This window comes from Carettochelys insculpta, chromosome 19 (assembly GCF_033958435.1).
Source record: "Carettochelys insculpta isolate YL-2023 chromosome 19, ASM3395843v1, whole genome shotgun sequence".
Taxonomy (NCBI): domain Eukaryota; kingdom Metazoa; phylum Chordata; order Testudines; family Carettochelyidae; genus Carettochelys; species Carettochelys insculpta.
This window is the reverse complement of record NC_134155.1, coordinates 15,427,040-15,453,727: the sequence shown is the minus strand read 5'-3', so window position 1 is coordinate 15,453,727 and position 26,688 is coordinate 15,427,040. Positions and strand designations below refer to the sequence as shown.

The 26,688-nt window shown below is 46.3% G+C and overlaps 1 protein-coding gene across 5 annotated transcripts in view; it reads left to right on the top strand.

The window, feature by feature from the left end:
* ATP2A3 (ATPase sarcoplasmic/endoplasmic reticulum Ca2+ transporting 3) overlaps positions 1-26,688 on the top strand; it is a 166,518-nt gene that overhangs the window by 83,603 nt on the left and 56,227 nt on the right. For all 5 annotated transcript variants that reach the window (XM_075013562.1, XM_075013558.1, XM_075013560.1 and 2 more), the window contains 3 exons: positions 6,156-6,236; positions 8,599-8,684; positions 10,652-11,116. In XM_075013562.1, coding sequence (XP_074869663.1) covers positions 6,156-6,236; positions 8,599-8,684; positions 10,652-11,116 — 632 coding nt within the window. The remainder of the gene's footprint in view (positions 1-6,155; positions 6,237-8,598; positions 8,685-10,651; positions 11,117-26,688) is intronic.

Here is a 26,688-nt window from a genome sequence, read left to right as displayed (position 1 = left end):
TGGTACAGGTTGTACCTCCCTTGACCAGCGCTGTAGAGACCTGAGTAGTCCCAGAAAAGGGGATTTGCTGGAAGATGAAGGGTCAGTCCAGCTGTCTGGAGGGGGGTGGTCTCAACTTCTGCTGGGCTCCTCCCATATGGCAGGGGTCCCCATGTCTGTGGGGCTCCACACCCCAGCCAGCTCCCAGCCCCAGGGCTACCGGGGTGTCCCGCCCCCAGCTGGGGTCCCTGCAGCTGCCGGACTTCTGGTAGAGCACCATGCCCCAGCTGGCTGTTAGCCTCAGGACTGCTAGGGACCCCTGCACCCCCCTGAAGGGGCCCCTGCAGCTGTGGGACTGTTGGCAGGCCCCTCCCCAAGCCAGCTCCCAGCTGTGGGGCTGCTGTGATTCCCCCACCCTGCCTGGGGTTTCCACGGCTGTGGCTGCCAGAGGGACTCACCGCTCCAGCTTGTTTCCAGCTGCAGGAATATTTTTAGTTGTTGCAAGGGAAGACAATCTGTTGCATTTGATCTAAATTGTTAACTGTCATTGGAGGGATATCATTCAGATGCTTCAGCTTCCCCTACCTGTTCCACTAAGTGGTAGTTTATTCATTAAAACAATAAATATTTGGTAAGCATCTTCCTCTTGCCCCAACTGAAACCACCGTCACAGCTTGGTTGTACCTGGAAAATGGGAATTGCTGGGAATGAGTCTGTTTTCCTGAACATGGAAAGGGCAGAGGGAGGCAAAAGGGAGGGACACAGAGAGGAGATACTGAGAGTAGCCACTGATGCACCAAGAGTGGCCAGCAGGGCTGGGGCTCCATCATCTTACGTGCTACAAAGATCCAGCAAATAGCTCCCCTGCCCAAACCCAGAGCCTAGAGGCTGCCAGGGGAGCTGCTGGAGCAGGGGCAGCCCCCAAACAACCTGCAGGCAATGGGAGGGGGTGCTGGAGGCTGGTGGAAACCCCCAGAACCTCACCTCACCCAGACAGCTTGCAGACTGTGGGGAATGGGAGCAGCTTGGAGAGGGGACAGTGCCCCAGAACTTGGCCCCTCTCCAGAGCGTCTGCAGGCCCTTGAGGGTCTGTTCTAGGGTGGGGCCCCTTCCCAAATAGCCTGCAGGCCACCGGGGGGCTGCTGGAGGCAGCTCCCAGAGCCTTGCCCAACCTCAACAGCCTACAGATTGTGGGGAGGGGATCATCTGGAGGGAGGAGTAGCCCCCAGAGCCTGGCCCCCTCTAGACAGCCTGTATGTCATGGGTGCCTGGAGTACCTCACCAAACAGGCTGCAGGATGGAAGGGGTCGCTGGATGCCAGGGAGAGCTCCATGGGGGCAGCTGGAGGCCAAGGCCAACTTCCAGACCCCTAGCCCACCCAACAAATGTGCAGTTGACCTGCTCTGACAGTTGAGAAGGGAGTAGTGATAGCCCTTCATAAATTTGTAATGCCAGACTGCTCCTGGTCATTTGGGAATCGATTCGAAGTGGGTAACTCTAGGGTGGGGGCTGCTGTCATCCAAGGAGCCAGGACAATCAATACTAGTGACTCTAGGAAATGTGCAGGACATAGTGGATGGCTTTGCTGCAATGGATTCCTTAACTGTGGTGAAGCAATGGGGCCATGTGCTCCGTCTGTGGTCACCAGACCACTTTGCCAAAGACTATATGCACTGCAAGGGGTATTTCTTAAAGGTGTAGCAATTGCTAGTGGATCTCAAAGGTCATTTTATCAACATCAAAGTGGGGTAGTTGGGAAAGTGGCATGATTTGCGTATCTTTAGGAATGCTGGTCTCTTCAGAAAACTGAGACCGAGCTTTCCTCCTAGACAACTGGTGATGTTGAAATGCAGGTAGCTCTCCTTGGAGGTCCAGCCTACCCTTTTGCTCCCATGGCTCGTGACACTGTACCCAGACAGCCTGGACAGCAGTAAGGAGCAGTTCAGCCATAGGCTGAGCAAGTGCAGCGTGGTGGCAGAGTGCGCCTTTTGGTGTTTGACAGCACACTTGCACAGTTTACTTATTAGGTTAGACCTCAGAAAAATCAATATCCCCATTGTTGCTTCTGCTTGCTCTGTGCGCCACAGCATCTGTGAGACTGAGGGTGTTTTCTATATTTCGCAGCTTTTAGTGACGAGGCATTTTTATTATCAAAAATGTCAACAAACACTCAAAAGAGGCAGCAATGAGTAGTAAAGATAACCTGGGTCTAAGAACCTAGTAACACAAGGTGGGAGGGACAAGGATACCTAACTCATGATCGCACCATATAACAATCAAACCTGTGGGAGTGAGTGTCTTCTGCTCCATGAACTATGCTCTGGAGTTAGGTGCAAGTGATACCAGAGTTCCCCTGTCCCTGCATTTTTGGATGGCTGGGTGAGTTGTATATGAAACTTGGTGACGAGGACATTACAGCACATACAGTGTTAAAAACAGAAGATTAACTCTTGCAATGAAGGAAATACTTCGCAGCAGTAAGTACCAGAGAGGCAGCCGTGTTAGTCTGTAGCTTCAAGAACAACAAGAAGCCTTGTGGCACCTTATAGACTAACTGGTAGTCTATAAGGTGCCACAAGACTTCTTGTTGTTCTCCTAGCAGTAAGTACATTGGCTGTGTATGGTTGTCACAGACTCGCAGGTAATGGCCATGCTTGGCCTGTACAGAGAACACCCTTCAGTGCAACAGCCTCTTCTCGGAGAGTCCACTCTCCCTCAGGATTAGCCCTTCCACCTTCTGGAAATGCACCTCTCGGAGCCTTCAGCACCCTGATCTCTGTTGTAGATCTCGGGGACTCCACTTGCTGTGGACCCCCATTCTCTAGATGGGAGCAATTCTCAGTCAACGTAAAAGGAGAGTTTGAGCATTGAACACAACATAGGAACTTTCAAGCCTATAGGTCTGACCTCCCTTGGCACAGCATATCTGAGTCTTCCCTGCAGCCAAGTGGGTTCTGCCAGGTCTCTCCATTGCCCCTCCAGAAGCTCCTCATTCCAGCTGAGCCTCCAATATCCCTCTCCACAGTGCCTCCCTTGTCCTCTGTCCAGGTAAATAGCATCACCTGGACCCCGTCTTCTCAGTCTCTCTTCTCATCTACCCTTTCCCCACCCCTCTCGGGCTGGAACCAGCTGCTTAGGTGACCAGAATCTTCTCTCCAGAGCCCATTGTCCTTCCACTGGCCAGAACTGGCTGTGCCATCTGAGCTGGATCACCAGTTGCTGGGGTCTTCATTCTTTGCTGGTCCCTGCAACAACAAACTCACTCTCCCTTCACCTCATCAAACCAGTAGGACCCAGGGACATTGAGTGCCACCTCCTCTGCATGCAAAGCCTTCGAAACCCCCCGCCCCTCCACTTTATCGCAATGGTACAAGGTCAATTTTTGTCTTTTAAAGGAAGTGCCTACCCTTAAGGGAGAACACAGAAGAGCTCTGGGCAGCAGAATTTGGTTTGCAGGCAGGCATAATAAGCACACAAGAAAAAGTAGAGAGGGGTCTTTTGCTGCCGCTTTCCAAACATCTGCGATTAATGATGGCAAAAGATGGCTCTCCTTTCCCACAGCAACGTGGATGTTGCTTGAGTGCTTGCTAATGTTTGCTTTTGTAAAGTAGTGGCACTAGGTTTGCCCAATCAACATGGCACCACTCCCTTCCTGAACATGCCAGCTGTGGTGTAGGATGATCTTTTCCAACGCAGTGCAAACAGGGCACACCCAGGAACATTTTTGGTGGGGAAGAGCAAACAGTGGCAGATTACTTCAGGGCTGGCATTTATGAAACATTCCCCACCCCACCCCCAACCCCCTATATTCACCATGTGCAATATCAGTCTCCTGAAGGTAATGGAGCTGACAAGGGAGTGGTTGCTTCAGAAATCTGGGCAGAGACCTGGACCTTTTGCTGCTATTCTTTGTGCTACGATGATGACAGATCACTTAATATTGGTGTGGCAATGGAAAGTGTCCTACCTTGGTTGATGGAATCAGGCAGCCCTCCCCAGAAACCTTCTGCAAACAATTGCAGAGTACCTCTGTGAGAGCTTCATAGAGATCTCCACAGAAGATTATTGTCGTCCATTCCCAAGCTCACAGACAGGCTTCTCCAAGGAACATCTTTTGTGCAGGTGGACTAGCCACCACTACAGCCCAATTGTTTACCTCAGATGAAATGTTAAACACAAGTACATTTAACTCCTGGGGCAAGGCTCTTGTCACGCCCTCTGGATGCTGTGTGTCCATGGCGAGCCTTCCACTGCTTCAGGCCTTTCCAGAGGCTTACTGAGCCATGCTAGTCATAGGCAAATCACTAATATAAGGCAAATCCCTCAAATGGCCCTGGCACCCTGTCCTGCTGTGGCAGCTCTCCAGGAGAAGGTTGTGAGGAGCCCAGGCTTGCCCACTACTGAGCTTCGGCCCTGGTACCCTAACCAGTGGGAACTGATGAGGGCTCTTCCTCCACCCCGATCTTGTCGGCCTTTCCCTGGGCCACTTCTCCCTCCACTTCCCACTAGCACTCTGGGGCCCCTACCTAGTCTGTCATGCAGCTGTTTTCAGAATTCAAGCAGCTGTTTGTTTCCCTTGTCTTGTGGTATGCTTATCTGGCGTTACCATAATACAACGTGACTTGGTAGATACTGATACTCTTTTTGAAAGTTCAAATATGGGAACCCTAGAGCCTTGTCTGAGCTTTATTTTCACACAGAACTACTGTGTGTCCATGGTATAGCACTTCACTCCCCTGCCCTGTTTGATATTGGCATAGATGTCAGACTGTCTTCTGCTGGTTCGGAGCTCTGCCTGCACAGACTCTTCTCCCCCACATCGCAGTCAGATCCAGTATCTCCTGTATGCTCCAGGGTGGAAATGTGTTCGGGGTGAGCGATGCTGCTGAGCACTCCATGCTAGAAGAGGAAATGAAATTCAGAAGTTTCCAGGGCTTTTTCTGCATACCTGGCTGAAGTGCAGTGGAGTTGCAACCACTGTCCAGAGTGGTCACAGCAGAGCACTCTGGAATACCACCTGGAGGACCATCCTGTTGAATTACACAGTGCAGTGTCTATGCTGACCCTAGTTTGGCCCAGGAAAGTCAGTTCTAGCACTATGATTCTCACCAAGGTGGAGTACAGGCATTGATTTTACAAGCCCTTCAGGTTGACGGAAAGGGTTCACAAGGTGGACGTGAATGTTCTAAATTTGACCTAATGCAGCATGTGTTGACCTAATGCCATAATGTAGACCAGCCCATAACTCACTCCAATTTCAGGTGCTTCCCATTCCGCTTTTCCCCATGAGTACACTGGGTAGGAGGGCTAGTGTCAGAATTCTGTCTTACCCAATAATGTACAATATACAAGATACAGAAGGAGTTAATTTCACTGAGGGCGGGGTAGGGGGAAGCAGGGTTATCACTTACTTCCCCCCAAAAATGCTGAGAGACTTACTCCAACACATAGTTCTTTACTAAGTTCTCCAGGTCTTGCCCCATATCTTGCTGTGTCTCCATATTTGAGCTGAATGTTGCACATGGTGAAGACAGTTGCAACATCCCATTGATCTGGAGAAAGAAAAGAAGGAGATGGAGAAAATGTTTGTTACATCATCGGCTGCCTCTTGTCAGCCTCAGCTGTTGTCCAGTGTATTTTTAAACATAAAAATATCAGATCATGTGAACTTTAATGAAGGCCTCATTACTTTTACAAAGATGATTTGCAACTGATTGCATCTCTTTATTTTTTGATGGAGCTAGCAGTTGTAGATTTCAGAGAAAGGCCCTAGCTTTGGAAAGAAGGAATTAACAGGCAGCTGTTTCTATTACAGCTGGGGGATTTGCCTATAAAAGCCCTAAGATTGGGGCCACAGTGTATCAGGTGCTGTATATACATGTGTTAAGAGGTTGTCCCTTCCTGAAAAGCATACGATCTAAATGCAGTGGGCAGTAACGTTATCCTCCTCATAAAGACTGGAAACTTAGGCACAAGGAGATGAACTGGCTTGTTGAAGGTTGTGGCAGAGCCAGGAATTGAGACAGGTCTTCTGAGTCCAAGTCCATGCACAAACTCTCCTTACTCTTGTCTAGTTCTCATAGTTTATGAACCTCCCTTAATAAGACTGAGTTCAGTCACAAATCAGCTTAAACATTTTTAACTTGTGGCATTTCTTTCCTCTGTCCCTCTGTTAGTTGGTGACAAGGTGCCAGCCGATATCCGGATCATCGAGATCAGATCTACAACGTTACGGGTTGATCAGTCGATTCTCACAGGTATGGGCAGTTGTGGGAGGCTGTGCCATAACTGTGTGCATGGTGGTCTTGCAGAGAATGACTTCTGCTAGAATGACTCCTACTTGGTGTGGAGGTGGGTTGCATTGGGCTTGGTGCTTTAAGCACCCACATACCCACAGAACCTTCAGTGGAATTTCTATCCAGAGTTCTGAGTTTTGAAACCGGCAGGTTCTCCTCTTCATGTTTTCATTTTCACATCTGTCTGCTGAGACTGGTGGCCAGTCCTCTGTAACCCTTTCCACAGCAGTACCCAACTAGTCCAGGCACAGGGCAAAGCAGTCTCTTCCAAGTCCTCACAGAGCCAATTGGTTAGCACTTTTATAGTCCCTCTGCACAGATGGAATGATTTAAGACTAAGGATTAAGCATGGGGTTTTCCAATGCTTTCAGCTTTGACCCTACTCTGCTCCCATTGAAGACAATGAGCATGTTCAGTGGGAGCAGAGTTGGGGTGAGATTTTCAAAATTGCTTTACATTGAGCTATGGGACTTGCCCAGAAGGGGAACCTGCCGCAGAGCTGGGATTAGGAGATTCTGGCTCCATGTCTCATGTTCTGACCACTGGACCACAGCTGACTTTCAGCAGAAAGCACCCAAAACCTTGAATGTGTGTGAGATTTTAAGATTTCAGCCACATATTAATGATGGCTACCATTTTATTGCAGAACAGGTATTATGTGGCTGTCATTCATATCTATCTTGTTGTGTATCGGTTAAAGGGTAATCATTTCAGATGTGTGATATTTGCTAGAATCAGATATCATCAATGAGGGTAGGGGAAATTTTATAAAAATATAGATCAAAGAACCGTTTGAAATTTTAGCTTTAAATATTACATATCATTGCTACTGGGGAAAATGTATCCTTTCTTTTCTGTTTAAATGTGTGATATACCCAAACTTCAACTTTTCTTTTCACATGATTTTAAAAAATCATTAACTTAGGAGATGGCAAAAAAGGAAGGAAAAAATAGCAGAAATTAAATCAACAGTCTCCCTGTGACACAATTTTTTACTGATTCAACTTTTCTGCTCCCAGGTGACGAGATGCAGCAGAGGAACAAAATTATTTTGTGCTCATTGCAAAATAGAGACCTTCAGGAGAAACACTCTTGATACTTCCATTGTGTTTCACAAGGGATTCAATCTCCTTTTGAGGACATTGATTAGTTTTTGCGGCTTTGAGTTGTCCTTGAATAAGTGGAACTGCTTCCTCTGATTTCAATTCCTGTGTCTGAGGAGAGGCGCTTCTCTTGGAAGTGGCTGTTGTAAGCTTCCTGGAGCAGGGAGCCATCTTTTGTTCTTTGTTTATACCGTACCTAGCACAATGGGGCCCTGGTCCATGACTAGGCTTTGTAAGCACTACAGCTATGTAAATAATTGGTCGTAATAGGGTAGACAGCCTCCATGTCAGTGCAGGACTATTACTTACAAAATGCAGAAGGTTTTTGGACTGAAGAGTGTTTAACTTTAGAAGACTTTTGTGATTTTTTTTTTTTTTTTTTTTTTTTTTTAAGGATCCCTTCAAAATAGAAAAGCAGATAGTATAATCTTCCCTTCCACCCTCATGAATAATATTTTCTTGCGGTTGCAAAGCACCCCTCAATTCAGGATTAGTTTTTGATCCCTTCAGAACCCACCCAACTAAGCCCATGCACGAAGTATTAATCCTTGTTCTATCTGCTTATCTTCTCACACAACTAATGCCAAGAAGCAACTTGGTTGAGATTCACCAGAACAACACTTGTTCTCTGGTGCCAGTTCCTCTGGAGGAGTCTTCCCTAGTTACTTGGTGGCAGTTAAAACATGTCTGGAACCCTGAAAAACCTTTTCTCTGTGTTTGTGCAAGACCCAGCACAGCGTGACTGGCGCCTGCAGATGCAACAACAATATAAACCACAATAATTTAGACAGCAGTATTGTCATCCCTGGAGTCTGAGCAGGCAGCAATTGATTGGTAGTGAGACCAGGGATTTAAGAGTGTAAACTTATAGCAGGCCATTTATGTGCCTAAATATGGAGCTAGGTGCCTAAGCTTCCTGACTCAAATTGGCCTAACCCTGTTGGGGTTTGCTGTTAGCTTAGTGGCTTTTGGCTCTGGAACTTTTCACTCGTGTTTAAGATATTTTTCTGTAACTATACTCTCCATGGTGAACAGATGATTGGACCAGCTGTAACATCTCACTGATGCATATCCAAACACAGTGACCTAGTGCCAAAGATCTATTGTTAAGGTTACTTAATTGTCAACAACAGAAGCTTCCAATACACCCTAATATAACCCATTGCTGGATCTGTAATGAAAATGTACATATTTTTTTCTTTCTCCTTTTGTCTCTACAGGTGAATCTGTGTCCGTGATTAAACACTCTGACCCAATCCCTGACCCCAGGGCTGTCAATCAGGATAAGAAGAACATGCTTTTCTCTGTAAGTTTTTTCACATTCATCACCCTCTCTCTTACAGAAACAGCCTTAGGGTAAAGAACCTCATAGGCGGGTATGGGCTTGTATCATTTTGAGCAGCAAATTATAAAGGGTAACTATTATTCACTGAAGGACATGGACAATATAAAGTGGGATTTTTCATAAGTGCTCAGTGCTAGCATAACTGCTATTGTTGAAGTCTCTGGGAACAGATTTGGGCCAATGCTGAATGCCTCTTTACAAATCACACCCTTCACAGTTGTCAAAAATTGGCTTGTCATCTACTCACTGGGCCAGGAACATCTGAGTCTTGGATGTACTGCAATATAGAGTCTTTATGAAGTAATAACCGCGTGGTAATTTTAAAGTTGTCGTGCGCTAGATATGGATCTTGTATCTTTGTGACACTGTGTAGTACATCGACACTCTCGGTCCCTTTGGTCTTTTAGAGACATTTGTAACCCTGAGCCAAGTGAGTTTTGTTAAATTAATATTTCTTTTTAAAATGAGGCTGAGAACAAAAGTCACCCCCCGCCCAAACCAGGCAAATACTCAGTTCCTCTTGCAGTTGTCATGAGTTGTGACAAAATCACTGAAGTCAATACATCAGAGCATGCTAGAATTGACTAGTTTCAACCCCCACCCTGAAATGTTACAGCCTACATAGCTAATGAAATTAGAGTCTGTCAGGGCTTATTCACTAGAGGAATTCTCACTTTGCTGTTTGTGGCAGAAGTTTTCAAAGGGGACAGACTAAGCGAGCTCAATGCCAACTTGAGTTACAGTTGTGTCAGAATCCCAACTGTTGCATTTATGGTTTTCATGTGAACTCATGGACTTGAGGTGTTGCAGACATTCATGATTAAACATACAGAATTATGGGGTCTGATTCCCCACCTACTTCCCCTAGACTCTATGGGAAGTAACACTATACCGGTACAAAACTTGCGACAGAGTTGGGCCCATTTTGAGCGGTGTAAAGCTGGATTATGAATGCTAACTGAGTAGTTTTCATGACTTTGTTGCAAAAGTTCTTTCATTTAGCAGTTTGTACTACACATAGCATCTTCAACTTTTCTGTGCTCCTTAGGACTGAAGGGTATGCATTGCATGTGGAGATGCTTCTAACTCAACCCCATCTCCCCCCAAAAGAAATAAAAACACCAAAAATTGAACGGTCTGTGGAAGGGTCACAGGAAACAGGAGTTACTGTGTCTAGGCAGGAGAGAAGTTGGATAGTGAGTCAGTGACAGGTCTCAGGAAAGAAACGAGGAATACTGACTGAATCCTTTACTCTAATTGGTGGGTCATATTTTTTTTCCTATGCAGTGAGCTACGCATTTGCTGCTGCAGGCTCAAAGATATAATACAGTGAACCCTCGATTTTACGGATCTCCTAACCCTCCTGTTCCTGTTCCCCCTCAAAAAAGTTAAGGGACTTACTACTGCTGCCTGGAGGAGCTGCCGGTGGAGGCGCCCTTCTGTGCATGACTGGAGCTGCCTCGCCACACGCAGCTGGAGGGAACCACCACGTGCTCCTCCCACTGGGGTGGGGCACATACGCTAGTGCCGTCTGCCTGCATACATGCCCCACTTCTGGTGAGAGGAGTGCGTGGCATCTCCGGCGCCGATGGTGGCTCACAGCTCCTGCCACATGCGGTGGGATGCGTCTAGCTGTGCATGGCATGGTGGGGTCCCAGATGTGCAGTCTGGCAGCTACAGCCAGGCCGCAGGCTCTGGCAGTTCTGGCTCCTGTGGTCACAGTCTGGTGAGCCCTGGCTTTTTGAGGGAGGTGGGGAAGGGAGTCTGGGGTTGGGGGAACTTAGAGGGGGTGGGTGGGTTGTAAATCCTCAGATTTAATGGACTTTCGGGATTAACGGACAACCCATTAGTCCATTAAATCGAGGGTTTATTGTATTTGTATAGTCTATACATATAAATGCCTTCTCTCTTTTCCCCCCACCCTCCAGGGTACGAATATTGCAGCTGGTAAGGCTGTTGGGGTTGTCATTGCTACTGGGGTATACACGGAAATTGGGAAGATTAGGAATCAGATGGTCGCAACTGAGCCAGAGAAGACCCCATTACAACAAAAGCTGGATGAGTTCAGCCAGCAACTCTCCAAGGTCATTTCTCTGGTCTGCATAGCAGTCTGGGTCATCAACATCAGCCATTTCAGTGACCCAGTCCATGGCGGTTCTTGGTTCCGCGGGGCCATCTACTATTTCAAGATTGCCGTGGCCCTGGCTGTGGCAGCCATCCCTGAGGGTCTCCCCGCGGTCATCACCACTTGTCTGGCACTGGGCACGCGCCGTATGGCCAAGAAGAATGCCATTGTGAGGAGCCTTCCTTCAGTGGAAACGCTGGGCTGCACCTCGGTCATCTGCTCTGACAAGACTGGTACCCTCACCACCAACCAGATGTCTGTCTGTAGGGTGAGTTCTTGAGACATGCAAAAGTGTAAATGTTGTTTTGCTTTCCCAGAAGATGTACAGGTCCTCGAGGCCAATGACAGGGCTGAGAATCAAAAGATCAGAGTTTTGTTCCCTTCCAGTTCTTGTGTTCTATGATTCTATTCCTAGCTCTGTGGCCTTGGGGAAGTCACTTGGCCTGTGTCTCAATTTACTCATCAGTGGAATATGGGTAACAACATTGACCTTCCCCATAGACATATTGCATGACTAAAATGTTCTATCTCCTGACAGAAAATTTGCTAATGGGGAATTTCAAGAACGGCATGAGAGGTTGGCACTGTTGGAAACCTGTATAAACCTGATCTTCTTTTCCTCCCCGTTGGTGGTGGAAATTAGTTTGTTGTTGTTTTTGCAAGGGTCTAGCGCCACAATGGTATACCTGACTTGCTTCTTGCATACCAATTAGATATCTCTTTTAAAGGTGTGGCTTTTCAGTGGTTATTTTAAGGACTCTACTATCTTGGAGCATTCCCCTGTGGTGGGAATCTCCTTGAAATGAGAGCTCCTGGAGGTGCATTTGTTTAGTTTGTTCTCTCCCAGGCTTGTTTAACCAAGCTGATAAGAGAGTAAAAATTTATAAGATAAGCTTCTATCAGAAGTCAAAACAGAGATCCATGTAACTCCTGGTTTTAATATAAAAGAAGGGATCATCATAAGGTGATCCAGGGGTCAAGATAAAATTAATGCAACCTGGATAATCTGTGCTTTTTTTAATCCATGTTTTGTTATCGGAAAGTTTTGTCAGCAATCCCTTATAGCTGAATCTGGAATCTAAATACAGTATAAACACACAAGGTAAACACTGTGGTCACCCCAGATGAGGAATGTGTCTAATTTATCTGGTATAAAAAGGAGCTATTTTCTGGGGAGCATCTTCCATTTCCCTGTCCTGTGGGTTTGGCTATATTTGGATTGACAAGAATAGAATAGGGCAGGAAAGCTGGGATAATACAAGCACTCCTCGGTTTCCTCATTAATCCTCACTTCTAAGAAAAGCCTTTTCTTGATACTAGCACTTCAGTGTTATAGGAAAACATTGGAAAATGTTTCATCAGAGGGAAGAAAAAAAAAACCCTGCCTAGCATCTCTTCTGCTGACACCCCAGCTTTCATAATTTTGTTAGACCTGTCCAAAGTAGACAACATGTATCATGCCTGTGTGAGCACTGCCTGGTTATAAAACTTACAAATTATTGGAAAGGCTGAGATTTCTGGTACATAAATTATTTAAAATGGTGCAGCACTGGAGTTAGCCATTTTAAAAAATGCCATTTCCAAGTCTTGATTAGAGAGGATGGACAACATGCACATTTTTATACATAACTACTTCTTGTTCCTCTGCAAAGAAGATATGTTGGAAGACCAGAGGTTCCTTCCATCTTCTTCATCACGCAGCCAACTAAAGAAGAGGTTCTTGTAGTTTCCTTAGTGAAATGGCAAAGTGAATGGCCCATGTTCATCTGTATAATGAATGTATGGTATTCTAAAGGCATTAAATGAGCAGGTGATGGTTGTGCAGACAGATATGGATGCATCTCTTGCTGATCAAATAGCTGATGTGTAGTATGGGAGAAACCTTTAACTTTCCAGGAGCCTGTTCACAACAATGATGCCAAAGGTTGCCTTCCCACATGATTTCTTTACTAGGAAGACTGCTGATTTCATCAAGCCTTTTTGTTTTTTCCAGCTCATTAAGGCATCAGGGTTGCAAGCAAACTTCTGCACCTGGTTTTGGTCTACGTGCACACAAATTTTCTGTGTTTGGACAAACCAGAAATTCAAAGACACTCAGCCAAAGCCACCAAAATGTTTCGGGCTTTGGAAAAGAATAAGCCCGATTCTCTGCATTCAGGAGTGTCCAGATCAGGGACAGTGATTGAAACCCATCTCTGAATCAAGGCCATGAGAACCTCTCCTGGCTTCCACCTAAAACCCTAAATTAATTCAGATGATGATGATGATGATGTGATATAGTGGTAGCACCTAAAAATTGCATCCAGGTTTGGTCACCGCTGTGATAGGTACTGTAATGTACATACAATTTTATGTAGTAAATGTCAGTCATCTGCTTCTACTGAAGTCAGTGCAAGAGTTCTGTTGTAAACTTAAAAATCAAGACCAAACCATGAAAGGCAGACAGAACAGCTGGGGGTGAGGAAGTGGGGAAGAAAGAGAGAGAACAGAGCAGTAAATAAGAGTGGTTAATATCAGCACTAATCACAGTTCTCTCAAACCTCAACCCAAACCCTTAGCAAATGTAGCTTGAGCTTATAACTAGTCATGTTAATTTACTCCTTTTTCAGTATCACTTTAATTAGTCAACAGACTTGGGGATCTCTTGGATAAGATTATTCAAGGCCCATTTAGCTTATTGTTGTCATCAACATCATCAATAACCGTGGGCTCCGCGCCCGTTGGTATCTGATGCCTCTCTCACTATTTCCTTCCATCTTTCCCTGTCCAGTGCAGAGTGGGTTAGTTTCTGTAGACTAGCTCTGCACCGATCTACAGTATCATCTGTCCATTCTCTGTGGGATCTGCCTTTCCTATTGGAACTGTCGATTATGCCGCGTTGAGAGACAGAAATTTTGTGTTTAATGTTTAACCTTGGGAGTTCCCTGGTTAAATAAGGTGACTGTTTAATGGAAGGAATATGAATATTGTTCACAGATTTGCAGCCCTGGTGGATGGTTAAATATTTACATTGGGTGGTGATGACTGCTGTTGAGCACTTATCCTGTAGGTGTTCACTTCATTAAACAGACTGGCTCCATCTTGAATGGGAACTGTACAGAAACTGTCAATATCCTGCATGCAGCCTTCTGTCAGGATTGTAATGATAATTGTGAGGGTTGTAATGGTTCAAAGAAAGCGATTGTCCACAGAACTGCCGGGACTGCACTGAGTAATTTTAAAGATGAGACATCCTTTGCAGACATGGATATACAGTAAGAAACTAGATCCCTGTTTGTAAATGCTTCCCAGTCTGAAGGCTTTCTGCTTTTTTCCACCTCCAGCTTTGCTTAATTCCTTCACCTGGAGTTGGATGGGGCGGGGGGGGGAGGGGACATTTCTAATTTGTTGTTGGATTCCCCCCACCCCTTTAAAGTTTTGAAATTCAGAGCGTTTGAAATCCTACTACCAGCTCTCTGACCAAAAATGAAAAAAATTCTCTTAGCATTGTTGTTGAAAGCAAAATTGTTTTTTTGGCAAAACTGAAAAAAACAAACCAGTGGTAATATTCAACACTTCTCTTACACAAGCCTCTGACTTTCCTTCTCCATGGTGGTATAGTAGAAATTATTTGTTTTCCCATTGTCTGATCATCACCTTTGAGTCTCCATGGAATAGGACGAACCAAACTTGGCAAATTTTCTCCAGTTGAATCCCCCCCATTCATGATAATCCATGTCTACTTTAGATCAAGTCCTGACATTTTATTCCCTTTTTACTCAGCTCTTACTCGGGGGAAAACAAAACTACTTATTAATACCAATATACAGTTAAGGACTTTAGTATTCGGGCCTTAATCCACCAAAGAATTTAAGCATGTGCATAACTAGAAATGGGTGAAAAGGCCGAAAGCACGTGCGTAATTTAAGTCGTGTTTAAAGGCCAGCCCTTTAATGAGAGCCAAACATTCAGTGGAACTTTGCAACCATCATGACGCTTGCTGGCAGACCTGCCAATGGGGAGCGGGGGAGGAAGGGGGCAGTTGCCCCTGGCCCAGCATTTCAAAGGGGCCTTGAGCTCTGTCTGCTGCCACTCCTACTTTGGCGGTGGTGGCAGTGGCAGCTGGAGCTCTGGGCCTCTTTGAAGTGCCTCAGCAGGGCTGCTCTGTCTGTGTGCTGCGGTGTGGTGCAGGGGACTGGAGGGCACCCCTGTGGTCCAGGCAGCGCTGAGAGCTGACTGCCCTTGGTCCTGCCTCTTCCACAGCGTGAAGTTGGGCCCCCACCCACCTTGCCTCGGGGCTCACAGTGGCTGTTGGTGGTTCTGCTTACTGCTCCTACTTTATGACAAGAATTATATACACCCGACCAGCACGTACCCTTTATCGCTCTTGTGCTTTCATCATAAAGCTTCTTCTGCCATAGTTTGGTGTGATAAACCCAGAGCCTGGGGTCAGAGTAGCCCGGGGAACTGGCTTTCCTGGTGAGTTCATAGGTCTGTTACCTGCTTTCCATTTCATCCGTGAGTGTCCACGTAATTGATGAGTTTCTCTCTTCTGCCGGAGCATGTTTGATGCATGCTGATAGGGGTGTTGGAAATTGTTATATAATCCCACAGAGAGGGTTGTCAACTTTCCAACTGCACAAAAATGAACACCTTTGCCCCTTCCCTTTTCTGAGGCCTCGCTCCTCTGCGAATTCCACCTCCCCGCCTCACCCTTGCTGACTAGTTCATTTTCACCGGGTGAGGGCAGGTGGTTGCGGTACAGGAGGGGGTTTGGGCTGAGGCAGGGGCCTGAAGTATGGGATGGGGGTACAAGCTCTTGGCTAGAAGTGTAGGCTCCAGTGTGGGTTCAGAAATGGGGAGTTAGGGCATTAGGGAGGGGGCTTGAGGCTGGCATATGGGACAGTGGTACAGGAGGGTGTGAGGGCACTCTGGGCTGAGGCTGAGGGGTTGGAGAGACAGGAGGGGCTCAGGGCTTGGGCAGTATTGGGTGTCAGGGGGGGTTCCAAGCTCAGGCAGGCAGTTGGGCTGAAGAAAGTGATGCAGTCTCAGGGAGCCATTTTGGGTGTGGGACAGGGGTCAGGGCTGATGCAGGGCTTTGGGGTGCAGGAGAGTGTTCAGAGTATGGCCTCTGGGTGGCACTTACCTTAGGAAGTTCCTGGGAAGCTGCTATGTCTCTCTGGCCAATGGGAGCTGAGGAGCAGGTGCTCAGAATGGGAGCAGCATGCAGCCACAGAGCTTCCCTGCCTGCCCCTGTGCCTAGCAGCAGGAGGGAGCCCTACACAACCAAGTAGAGAGCCTGCCTGCCCTGCTGTGCCACTGGCTGAACTTCTAGCAGGCAGGGCAGCAGTGCAGACTGGAGTGCAGGGTCCCTTTTCAACTGGATGCTAGCGATCAAAAATTAGACACCTGGCAGCCCTACCCGTGGCAGTGGTCAGCATAGTGGGAGACTCAGGTGTCTTTTTTTTATAGGTTCTTTGGGTGTAGAGAGCTAGGTATAACAACACATCAGAGTCACATGTCTGAAAGGTGTAAGGGACAAATATAATCTTCCATCTGACCTGCGTAATAAAGGCTATAGAAGTTCTCTAAGTGATTTGAGTATCTTCAACAGAAGTGATGTAATCTGCAGACAGACCTGTTCAGTCTCTGTTTCTCATTGTCAGTAGTAGGAAACTAAAGAATTCGTACTAATCCCTGCTTTCCACCCAGAGACAGAGCTGAAAGCTTTCTTATGATCTGCTAAACACAGCTAGTAGTTAATTAAATTATTTTTTTTCTGTTCAGAGTCAATCCTTAAGATTTTTGTGATTTATTTCTGTCCCATAATCATCTTCTTCTTTTTTTTTTTTTTTTTTATTAATGGTCATTTTAAAAATGTTATGCAACAATGAGCTTTGCTGGCCTGTATTTCTTGCCTTTGCTTCAGGGCTTTCAGTTCAAGTTTTGGTACTGGATGCACCTCTCAAATCCCGTACACCCTCGTCCAGCAGGTCTATCGATGTTCCCAGATGAGAGGGTACCAGGCTGGTGCAGGAGCTCCAGTGGGGCTGGGAGTGCAGCCTCTGCCTGCCCCATGGCAATGCAGGCACGAGGATCTGGAGCCCCTGCCTGCCCCATGGCAGCACGGGAGATAGGGGCTGGTCGGAGCCCGGGCTGGGGCCACAGTCCCGGGGGAGGGAGGCTGGGACTGCAGAAGCCCTGGAGAACAGGGCTGTCAGGGTACAGAAGCCCTGGACCTCCCCTCCTCTGGCAAATTCCCTTGTTCAGGACCTGTCAGGTGCCAAGCATGCTAAATAAGGGAAGTGCAACCTGTAGCTGATTTTTCACCAGCCTATTATCATCTCCAGTTTGCATTTGACAGCCAGCCTGTTCAGAATCTGTAGTGTAGCTCTAGAGCCCTCATTCGGCACATTACTTCAGGGTGCGTGTAAATCCTTCTTTGATCAGCAAAGTGCATAATGACTTCAGTGCTGAAATAACACTGAGGCCTCTTTAGGAGCTGTAGTGCCAGTCTGAGTCAGGGAGATGGGAGTCATAGGTGACTCATGGTGCCACTGTGGAGGAGCACCACTGCTCTTCCTCTGCCCCAGTGCCCCTGTCCCACATTTTAATTGCTAAATTGGGTGCCCTCACGTATCTGCTTCCTGCCCTTCTGGAAGGCCATCTCTGCCCCCAACCGCAGTTGCCCCTGGTGGGAGGGTTAGCCAGCACAAGGCAGGGGAGTGACTTTCCCAGAGTTACACAGCAGTGACTGAAGCCATGAGTAGCACCCACGGTCTTGCAACGCTGAGCCTAGTGTCCATCCCCTAGGCCTGGGTAAGGGAAGACTGCACCGCAGTTGCTCGTATTTTAGCTGTTCTATGCACGGAGGGCTCAGTCTTCTACTCAGTCAGCCTTGGATCTTGTTATAAACATGATGCTTGCTTAATTAGAGGAATGAGGCAAAAATATTCCATCAGGGTGAGTAGGGTCATTATATGGAATACAGCTAAACCTTCCCTCCTCCTTACCCATGAGCTGATTGACTTTTCCGGTTGTATAACAAGTTAATTGGGGGGGAGTGCTTATCAACGCTTCCTAGCCCATGATGGTCAAGACAGGCAGTGTACTAGCTGTCAGGCCTGCCAATGGGAGTGGGGTGGGGAAAGGGGGCAACTGCCCGGGGGGGCCCAGCAATTTAAAAAGGCCTGGGGCTTCTGTCTGCTGCTAGCAGTGGTGGCCGCTGGAGGCCCAGGCCCTTTTAAATGGCTGCTGGAGCTTCTGTGAGCACTGTGGACTGCTTGGAGGAGGCTAGTTCTAGCCCTGCCCCTTCTGCCTTCTGGGGATGCAGAGCTGGACCCCCTACAAAACCTCGTCTGGGGCCCGGTGAGTCTGTCAGCCTCACTGCTAGCTAGAGTCCATGTTTGTATTGAAACCAAAACCTTGGCGGGAATAATTTTAGAAGTTTCCCACTGTCTGTTTGGGTTATTGTCTCTTGTGCGGCTTCTTGTACAGGGGAGATGATATAGGAGGAACCCATTATGTAATTACGTTAACTGCAAGCATTATTTAGCATGGGGGAGGGGGAGAAAATGTTTTACCTCTGCCCTTGCAGATTGTTTCCTTTTTATAGAAGAAGATTGCAGGATCTGTGTAATAAGTTAATAACTCTGAATTAACCTCATCATGGAGTCTTTGAACAACAGTTACTGAAATTGACATTCAGGTTAAATTATAGCTCTTAAAACTTGGCATATGGCACCCTTTTATGCTCCATTACTTAATACAACAAGAGGCCAAGATGCAGAGGATGACATTTGGAAGTTATGATCTGATGGGCACATTTGGAAAGATAAGTACATGCTTTGTAACCCGTTGAAACAACATTGGATGAGCTGAACTTCCTGAGGGGACAAAGAAGAATGTGTTCTTATTTTAAAACCCGCTGCCTGACTCGTCTCTTCTAAATAAGGACAACTGGCGCTGGGGTTATGTAAACACAATGTTATAGGACCTGATTCTGTTGAGATACTGAGCGTCTTCCCAGCTTTTAACACTGGTGGGCACAAGGGAGCTCAATGCCTTGTTTGTTTGTAGGTGCTCTGCACTTGACTGGACCGGCCCCTGTAACTCTGGTGTTGCTGTGCTGATCAGTGATAGTCAGCCTTCCTAGTGAGGTGGAGGTGTTGTGGCAAGCTTTGTACTGACTTTACATACACTGTGCACTGTGGAAGAGGAGAAGGGTGACACTTAAACAGCCGAGTAAGAGATGGGTGCAGTAGATCCATTGGATAGAAGAAACAGGTGCATTTGTATTTCCATGACAGTCTGTTATGCAAGCTGACTCAGATGACTCTGAGTTCGTCTCTTCTTAACGATCCTCATTTTTGGGGTCATTTTGAATGAATTGTTTCAGCAGCTCGGATGGACTCTGGCTAACATGTGAACACTTGAATGAGCATCATAGAAAAATGCTGGAGGCAAAATAGGTTTCCTAGAGTCATGTGGTTTGTGCCTGGATGCCCTTTTGTTAAGGCCCATCTTCAGAAGACTGTATGTGGATTCAGCAGCTTCCATCTAAAACAAACCCAGGTTCCTTGGTTTTAGCTTCTCTTCTCAGGGTTCCTTTCGCCTCCCCTTTTGGAACTGTGGGACCTGGGTGCCAGTTTGAATCCAGCCCAAGCTGGTAGTGATAAAGGGACCGAGCAGATGTGTGGGGGTCTTGATCAGCTTCTCAATAAATGTGAAAAAGAAAGTATAAATGGATGGCTAGCAGCTTTTAGGAATGTTTTTAAATCAGAGCAGTTACCTTGTGTCACTTTGCACTTTTCTAGTGCATGTATCCACATGAACAGCTAAATACAGCGTACAAATAGTATGTTCTGATCTGTATTTTGTGGGTCGGGAGCCTGAGGTAGAGAGAAAGTTAGTCTCAAATCCAGTTCTCCTGACCAATGTTCCCTTTAATTTTTTTCCATACGTAGGTAGAATAAATTTTGTTGTGTGCACCAAGACATATGGTGCACCACGAGTAGAAACACGTGCTGCTGGCTGTGGGTGCTGTGTGCACTCTGCTGATCAGCTGGGTGGCACCTGAATCTCTCCTGAGCTGCAACACAGATGCTCAGCGTACAGGGAACAAAGCTCCTTATTCGTAGTCTTATGACCCAAAGTCCGTCCTTACTCCTATGCCGTCAAGACACTTGTCCACAGCTAGGGAACCTGGGAAGGTATGAATAGTTTTTATATTAATCCCCATTATTTTTTTTTAAACTTCTTGCAAAGTAAATATTTACTATTAGGAACCTGGTCACCATTGTTAATGAGCCCCTGACTTCCCATGCCACTGTCCCATTTTGCTAGTATTTTTATGGATTGCTTTTCCAACAGAACAGAAAGTACTTTTAAATAAATACACTCCAAAATGAACACTCCTTGTCTTGCTTCTCTCCTCTCAAATGAGGCTGCAGCAGAAGTGGCCAGCATTACTTAGAGGGAAGTATTTTTATGATCCAGTTGCTTTCTAAAATGTGTTGTGTCATTACCCTGAGGGAAGAAATGGGAACTCAGCTGCTGCAGGACCAACATGTGTACATGTGTGGGTGGCAAGTTCTTAGATTAGTTTTTCCTCCAGATTTTTAATATTACTTTTTGCACGTATATATGGCTTTAAAAGGGTTAAATGCAGAAGTACACTTGACGCAAGAACTTTGGTCTGGGGCCAAGTGAGTTCCCTTCTTTGTGTGACACAGGAGCTAGCATGTACCGCCCCCCAGCCTTATAAGGTAAACAGTGCAGCAGTTTATAGAGATTTGTTTGGCTGGCTCAGCTCCTGTAGCCTTTCACAGAAAGGGCCATTTAAACTGCTGGGGCAGATAGGTTCAGGTTTTTATGCCCTCCTGCCTAAATGAAATGTTGCCTATCCTGTTTATGGATTAACCTACAGCTATTTCCTCTTTGCTATTCACAGTTACTGCAAATGTACTCCTCGGCTCACTCAGGAAACAGTCTATAATGTAATTCTGAAAACTTACCTTTCAGATACTACAATCAAAATCCCCCTTCCCACCAACCCAGCTTGACTAAATGCCATCCTATTAGTCACTGAGCACAATCTGGGATAGGAAATGTAATGTTGCGCTTGGTTGCCGTGGGTTACACAACACCATGTTTAAATAGGTTTAGGTTAGAATAATTAAAGGGGCTGTGACCAGTTTAAAAATTTGAGATACTGTTGTGAAAGAGTTAATTGTTCCACAACACAGAGTGCTTTAAGAAAGAGGACACCATTCCAAGCAGCAAGTGTGAACTGCTTCAAAGGTTTGGGTTACTTTCCGGCACCAGTTTGCTGACCAATGGCTAGTGCACCTGAAGTGATCATATATAGCCGATCATGGTTCAATACATGGTACTCAGCTTTCAGAAGCGGGCAGTAATTGTTGGTGTCTTTTTTTGGAGGAGAGCACTCAACTTGAAGCAACTTAAAAGGGGGCTTGAGTTTCAGGAGATCCTGAGCGTCCACATTCCAACAATCACCCTCTAAAGTGGGCGTTAAGAGGTTGAGGCATCCAAAATTGGTATTCAGATCTGCCCTAAGCTTTTGCTCCTTTGTTTATCTGTCCAAGCATTTATTAAACTTTACTCACTGTCATATCTGAGCACTTACTACCTTAGATTGCAACTGGCCATGCAGTGTTCTTATGCTGTTCCAGATAAATCTCTGAGTTTTGCCAGTCATAGCGCACACAAGTCAATCAGCCCTCTTTGCAAAGTCTTTACACTGGTTCTTGAATCTCATGCTGAGAGAGGTGGGCTGCCTTTTGACTTGAGGAAAGACTTAAAATTCTCAGAGGAGCAGACTTGGTTCTTTCAGAATTTCCTGATTAAGTTTTCTCAGATATCCTTCTGAGGACCTGAAATTCCATGGTGATGGGCTGAAAATAAGAACCATAGAATGGGCCATACAGGATCAGACCAAAGGCCCACCTAGCCTAATATCCTGCCTTCCATTATTGGCCAATGAAAGATGCTTCAGTGGGGGTTAACAGAAAAGGTAATCATCAGGTGATCCATCCCCTGTTGGCAATTCCCAGCTTCTGGCAAAGAGGCTAAAGGTAACCATCCCTGCCAAGAGTCATTGATGGACCTATCCTCCATGAACCCTATTACAATGTTGCTCTTCGCAGCATTCTCTGGCAAAGAGTCTTTTAGGCTGACTATATGGTACGAGGAAATACTTTCTGTTGTGTATGTTAAACCGGTTGCTCATTAGTTTCATTTGGTGACCCCTAGGTCTTGTCATGAGAATAGTAAATAATGCTTCCCCTCGTTTTCTCTGTGCCAGTCTTGATTTTATAGACCTCAGTCATATCACCCTTTTAGTCATCTCTTTTCCAAACTGAAAAGTACCAGTATGAGTAATTTTTCTTCATATGGAAACTGTTCTATACTCCTAATCATTGTTGTCCTTTTTGACGTCTTTTCCAGTTCCAGTGTACCTTTTTTGTGAGAGGGCGTGATCACATCTGGGCACAGTATTGAAGTTTTAGGCATACCATTGATTTATGTCTAGGCAATATTTACACTCAGGGCTGTTCTGAGGTGGGGGGACAAAACCTGGGGCAACCTCTTCCCAGTGCCCCGGGTGCAGGACCTAAGACAACCCCCACCTCTCTCCTGTCCCACCTCTGCTCAGTTCCCTTATTCTCTCCCTGCAGGTAACAGGTCCTGTGGATTCCTTAGGGATGAGGGTTGGGCAGCAGGGGTCCCCTCTCTCCCACACTCACCACATGGTGGCAAGAGCAGCAATCTGCTCTGGCTTGCTGCACACCTGGCCTGCTGTGCCTCACTTCTCCATAGGTGGCAGGTATTGGAGGAGGGCCTGGCCCGGCCCAGCAGGGTGGAGCAGGCTGCCATTCCCACCAACTGCATGGTGAGTGCAGGGGGAGGGGAAGGGAGGAGAGGTAACCCCTACTGCCTCTGCTGCCTGACCCTCAGCCCCAGGTAGACCCCCGTCCCTTTCATCCATAGGATGGTTGGGGTGACCGCTGTAGAACCCTCCAAAGTGCAGAGTGTAGGGTGGCTGCCCCATTTCGTCCTGTAGATGGGATGGCTCTGATTTTATTTTCTCTCTTATCTATTCCTAATAACTTCCAATGCTCTGTTTGCTTTGGGTTTTTTTGACTGCCGCTGCATATTAAGAAGGTATATTCAGAGAACTACCCACAATGACTCCAAGATCTCTGAGTGGCTCGTTTAGATGCCATCATTTTGTATGTACAATACGCATTCCTTTGCCTTTATCAGCACTGAATTGCCATTTTGTTGCCCAGTCTTGCAGTGTTGAGATCTGTTTTTGTAGCTCTTCACAGTCTGCTTTGGACTGTCTTCAGTAGTTTTGGATCATCTGCAGATTTTGCTGTCTCACTGTTTACTCCTTTCTACAGATTTATGAACACGTTGAACAGTACTGACCCAGTATGGACTCCAGGGGATATCAGTATTTACTGCTCTCCATTTTGAAAACTCACCATCTATTTCTACCTTTAGTTTTCTATCTTTCAATCATATACTGAAAGTACCTTCTTTTTTTAATCCCTTGGCAGAATACCCTTTCATTAGAGCCTTTGGTGAGGGATTTTGACAAAAGCTTTCTGAAATATTTTAAGTACAGGCATGCTACCAATAAGAGGATGATTAGGGAGGGTGGGAGGCCCTTACTGGGTGAGGGAGGTAAGTTTATGACAGATAATTTGCAAAAAGCTGAAGTACTCCACGCTTTTTTTTTTTGCCTCTGCCTTCACAGACAAGGTCATCTCCCAGATTATTGCACTAGGTATGGGAGGGAGGTTGACTGCCCTTAGTGGGGGAAAGAACTGGTTAAGAGCTATTTTAAAAAGCTAGACATACACAAATCCTGGGGTCTGGATTTAGTGCATCCGAGGGTACTGAAGGAGATGGCAAATGCCATTGTAGAGCCTTTGGCCATTATGTTTGAAAACTTGTGGAGATCAGGAGGGGTCCCAGGTGACTGGCAAAAGGCAAATGCAGTGCCCATCGTTTAAAAAAAAAAAAAAAAAAAAAAAGGGTTGGGGGGGGACGGGAACAAGGACAATCCAGGGAACTACAGACAGGTTCAGCCTTGCCTCATTCGCCAGAAGAATCATGGCGTGGAATAGTCAACGTGGATTCACCAAAGGCAGTCATACCTGGCCAATCTGACTAGCTTCTATGGGCCGTGTCTATACGTGCATGCTACGTCGAAGTAGCGGCGCAAACTTCGAAATAGCGCCCATAACGGCTACACGTGTTGGGCGCTATTTCGAAGTTGAAATCGACATTAGGCGGTGAGACGTCGAAGTCGCTAACCCCATGAGGGGATGGGAATAACGCCCTACTTCGAAGTTGAATGTCGAAGTAGGGCATGTGTAGATGATCCGCGTCCCGCAACATCGAAATAGCGGGGTCCGCCATGGCGGCCATCAGCTGAGGGGTTGAGAGATGCTCTCTCTCCAGCCCCTGCGGGGCTCTATGGTCACCATGTGCAGCAGCCCTTAGCCCAGGGCTTCTGGCTGTTGCTGCTGCAGCTGGGGATCCATGCTGCATGCACAAGGTCTGCAACCTGTTGTCGGGTCTGTGGATCTTGTGTTGTTTAGTGCAACTGTGTCTGGGAGGGGCCCTTTAAGGGAGCGGCTTGCTGTTGAGTCCGCCCTGTGACCCTGTCTGCAGCTGTTCCTGGCACCCTTATTTCGATGTGTGCTACTTTGGCGTGTAGACGTTCCCTCGCAGCGCCTATTTCGATGTGGTGCTGCCCAACGTCGAAGTTGAACGTTGACGTTGCCAGCCCTGGAGGATGTGTAGACATTATTCATCGAAATAAGCTATTTCGATTGTAGCATTCACGTGTAGACGTAGCTATGGTGAGGTAACTGGCTCTGTGCATATGGGGAAGTCAATGATTGTGATATACCTAGACTTTAGCAAAGCTTTTAATACAGTCTCCCACCATTTCTTGCCCACAAGTTAAAGAAATATGGACAGAAAATAGACTGTAGGGTGGATAAAAGGCTGGCTAAGTGGTAGGGCTCACCAATACTGATCAACAGCAACTCAATGACTGATTGACAGTTGGTTTCAAATGGAGTGCCCCAAGGAGAAGAGTGAGTGACAATTTGATAGCCGCTTCAACTGCCTGAAGGGGGTTTCGAAAGAGGATGGAGAGAGGCTGTTCTCACTAGTGATGGATGGCAGAAAAAGGAGCAGTGGTGTCAAGTTATAGTGAGGAGAGTGGAGAGGTCTAGGCTGGATATTAAGAAATCTATTTCACCAGGAGGGTGGTGAAGCACTGGAATGCATTATTTAGAGAGGTTGTGGAATCTCCGTCCCTACAGGTTTTTTCTGTCCCAGATTGACAAAGTCCTGGCTAAGATGATTTAGTTAGGTTTGATCCTGCTTTGGGCAGAGGGCTGGACTCAATGACCTTCTGTGGTCTTTTCCAACCCCAGAATTCTATGAGTCTATGAAAATTTAATTACTTGTTGCACCTCCCTGGTTTGGCACCCTGACGACCTCAGTGGTGTGGAATGGGATTTTGCTGGACCAGGGGAGGTTAATGCCGGTTAAAGCCCACTGTGGTGGCCTTACATGTAGACCTTTCTCTTTCCACCTGTTCATCTATGTGTCTAATAATTGCATTCTTTACTATTGTTTCAACCATTTTGCCTGGTGCTGAAGTCAGATTTACCAACCTGTAATTGACAGGATTGCCTCTGGAGCCTTTTAAAAAAAATTGGCACCTTGTTAGTCATTCTTTGGCCATTTGGTACAGAAGCTGATTTAAATGCTAGGTTACATACCACAGAAGTATGAACAATGTATGGATATCTACACAGTACAGTGTCCACACCAAGCTTAAGCTGTACCAGAGCTGTGTAATGTCAACCCTGCTATATGCCTGAGTGTTGGCGGATGACAGAGTGTGACCTTGCCAAGCTCTGATACTTTCACACCACTAGCCTTCATAAGTTACTCCACATCTTTTGGCGAAAGACAATCTCCAGCAGCAACCTGCTCCTGCGATGCCACTGGGAGGACATGACCACTGTCCTTGTGAGAAGACACTGGAAATGGATGGGGCATGTGATGAGATGGGATGCAGACACCATTATAAAGGTAGCACTTCACTGTATGCCTGAAGGAAATGTGGGAGGCCCAAGGTAACATGGCAGACATGAAGAAAATGAACTACAACTGGGAGATGGGAGAAAATGGCCAAAGACGAAAGTGGAAGACTTCCATTGTTGCCTTACACGCCAGCGGGCGTAATAGGCTTTAACTAACTTTACTGTTACACACTATACTTAGTAGTTCTGCAATTCACATGTGAGTTCCTTCCATACTCTTGGTAGATACCATCTGGTCTTCCTTGCTTATTGTTTAATTTATCAGTTTGTTCCCAAACTTCCTCTGACACCTTAGTCTGGTATAGTTCCTCAGATTTGTTACCTAAAATGAATGGCTCAGGTTTGGCAGTCTCCTTCACATTCTTAGCCTTGAAGACTGATGCAAACAAGTAATTTAGTTTTTCCACAATGGCCTTATTGTCTTTGAGTGCTCCTTTAGCGTCTTGAATGTCTAGTGTCTGTTCAGCAGGCTTCCTGCTTCTGATGTCTTTTGCTGTTACTTTTGAAATCTTTGGCTGTTTGTTCTTCAGATTCTCTCTTGGCCTCCCTAATTATATTTTTATACTTGAATTGCCAGAGTTTATGCTCATTTCTGTATTCCTCTTCAGGATTTAACTTCCACTTTTTAAAGGATACCTTTTACCTCTAACTACAGTTTTTTTCTTTGTTTAGCCCTGATGGCACAATTTTTGGTCCT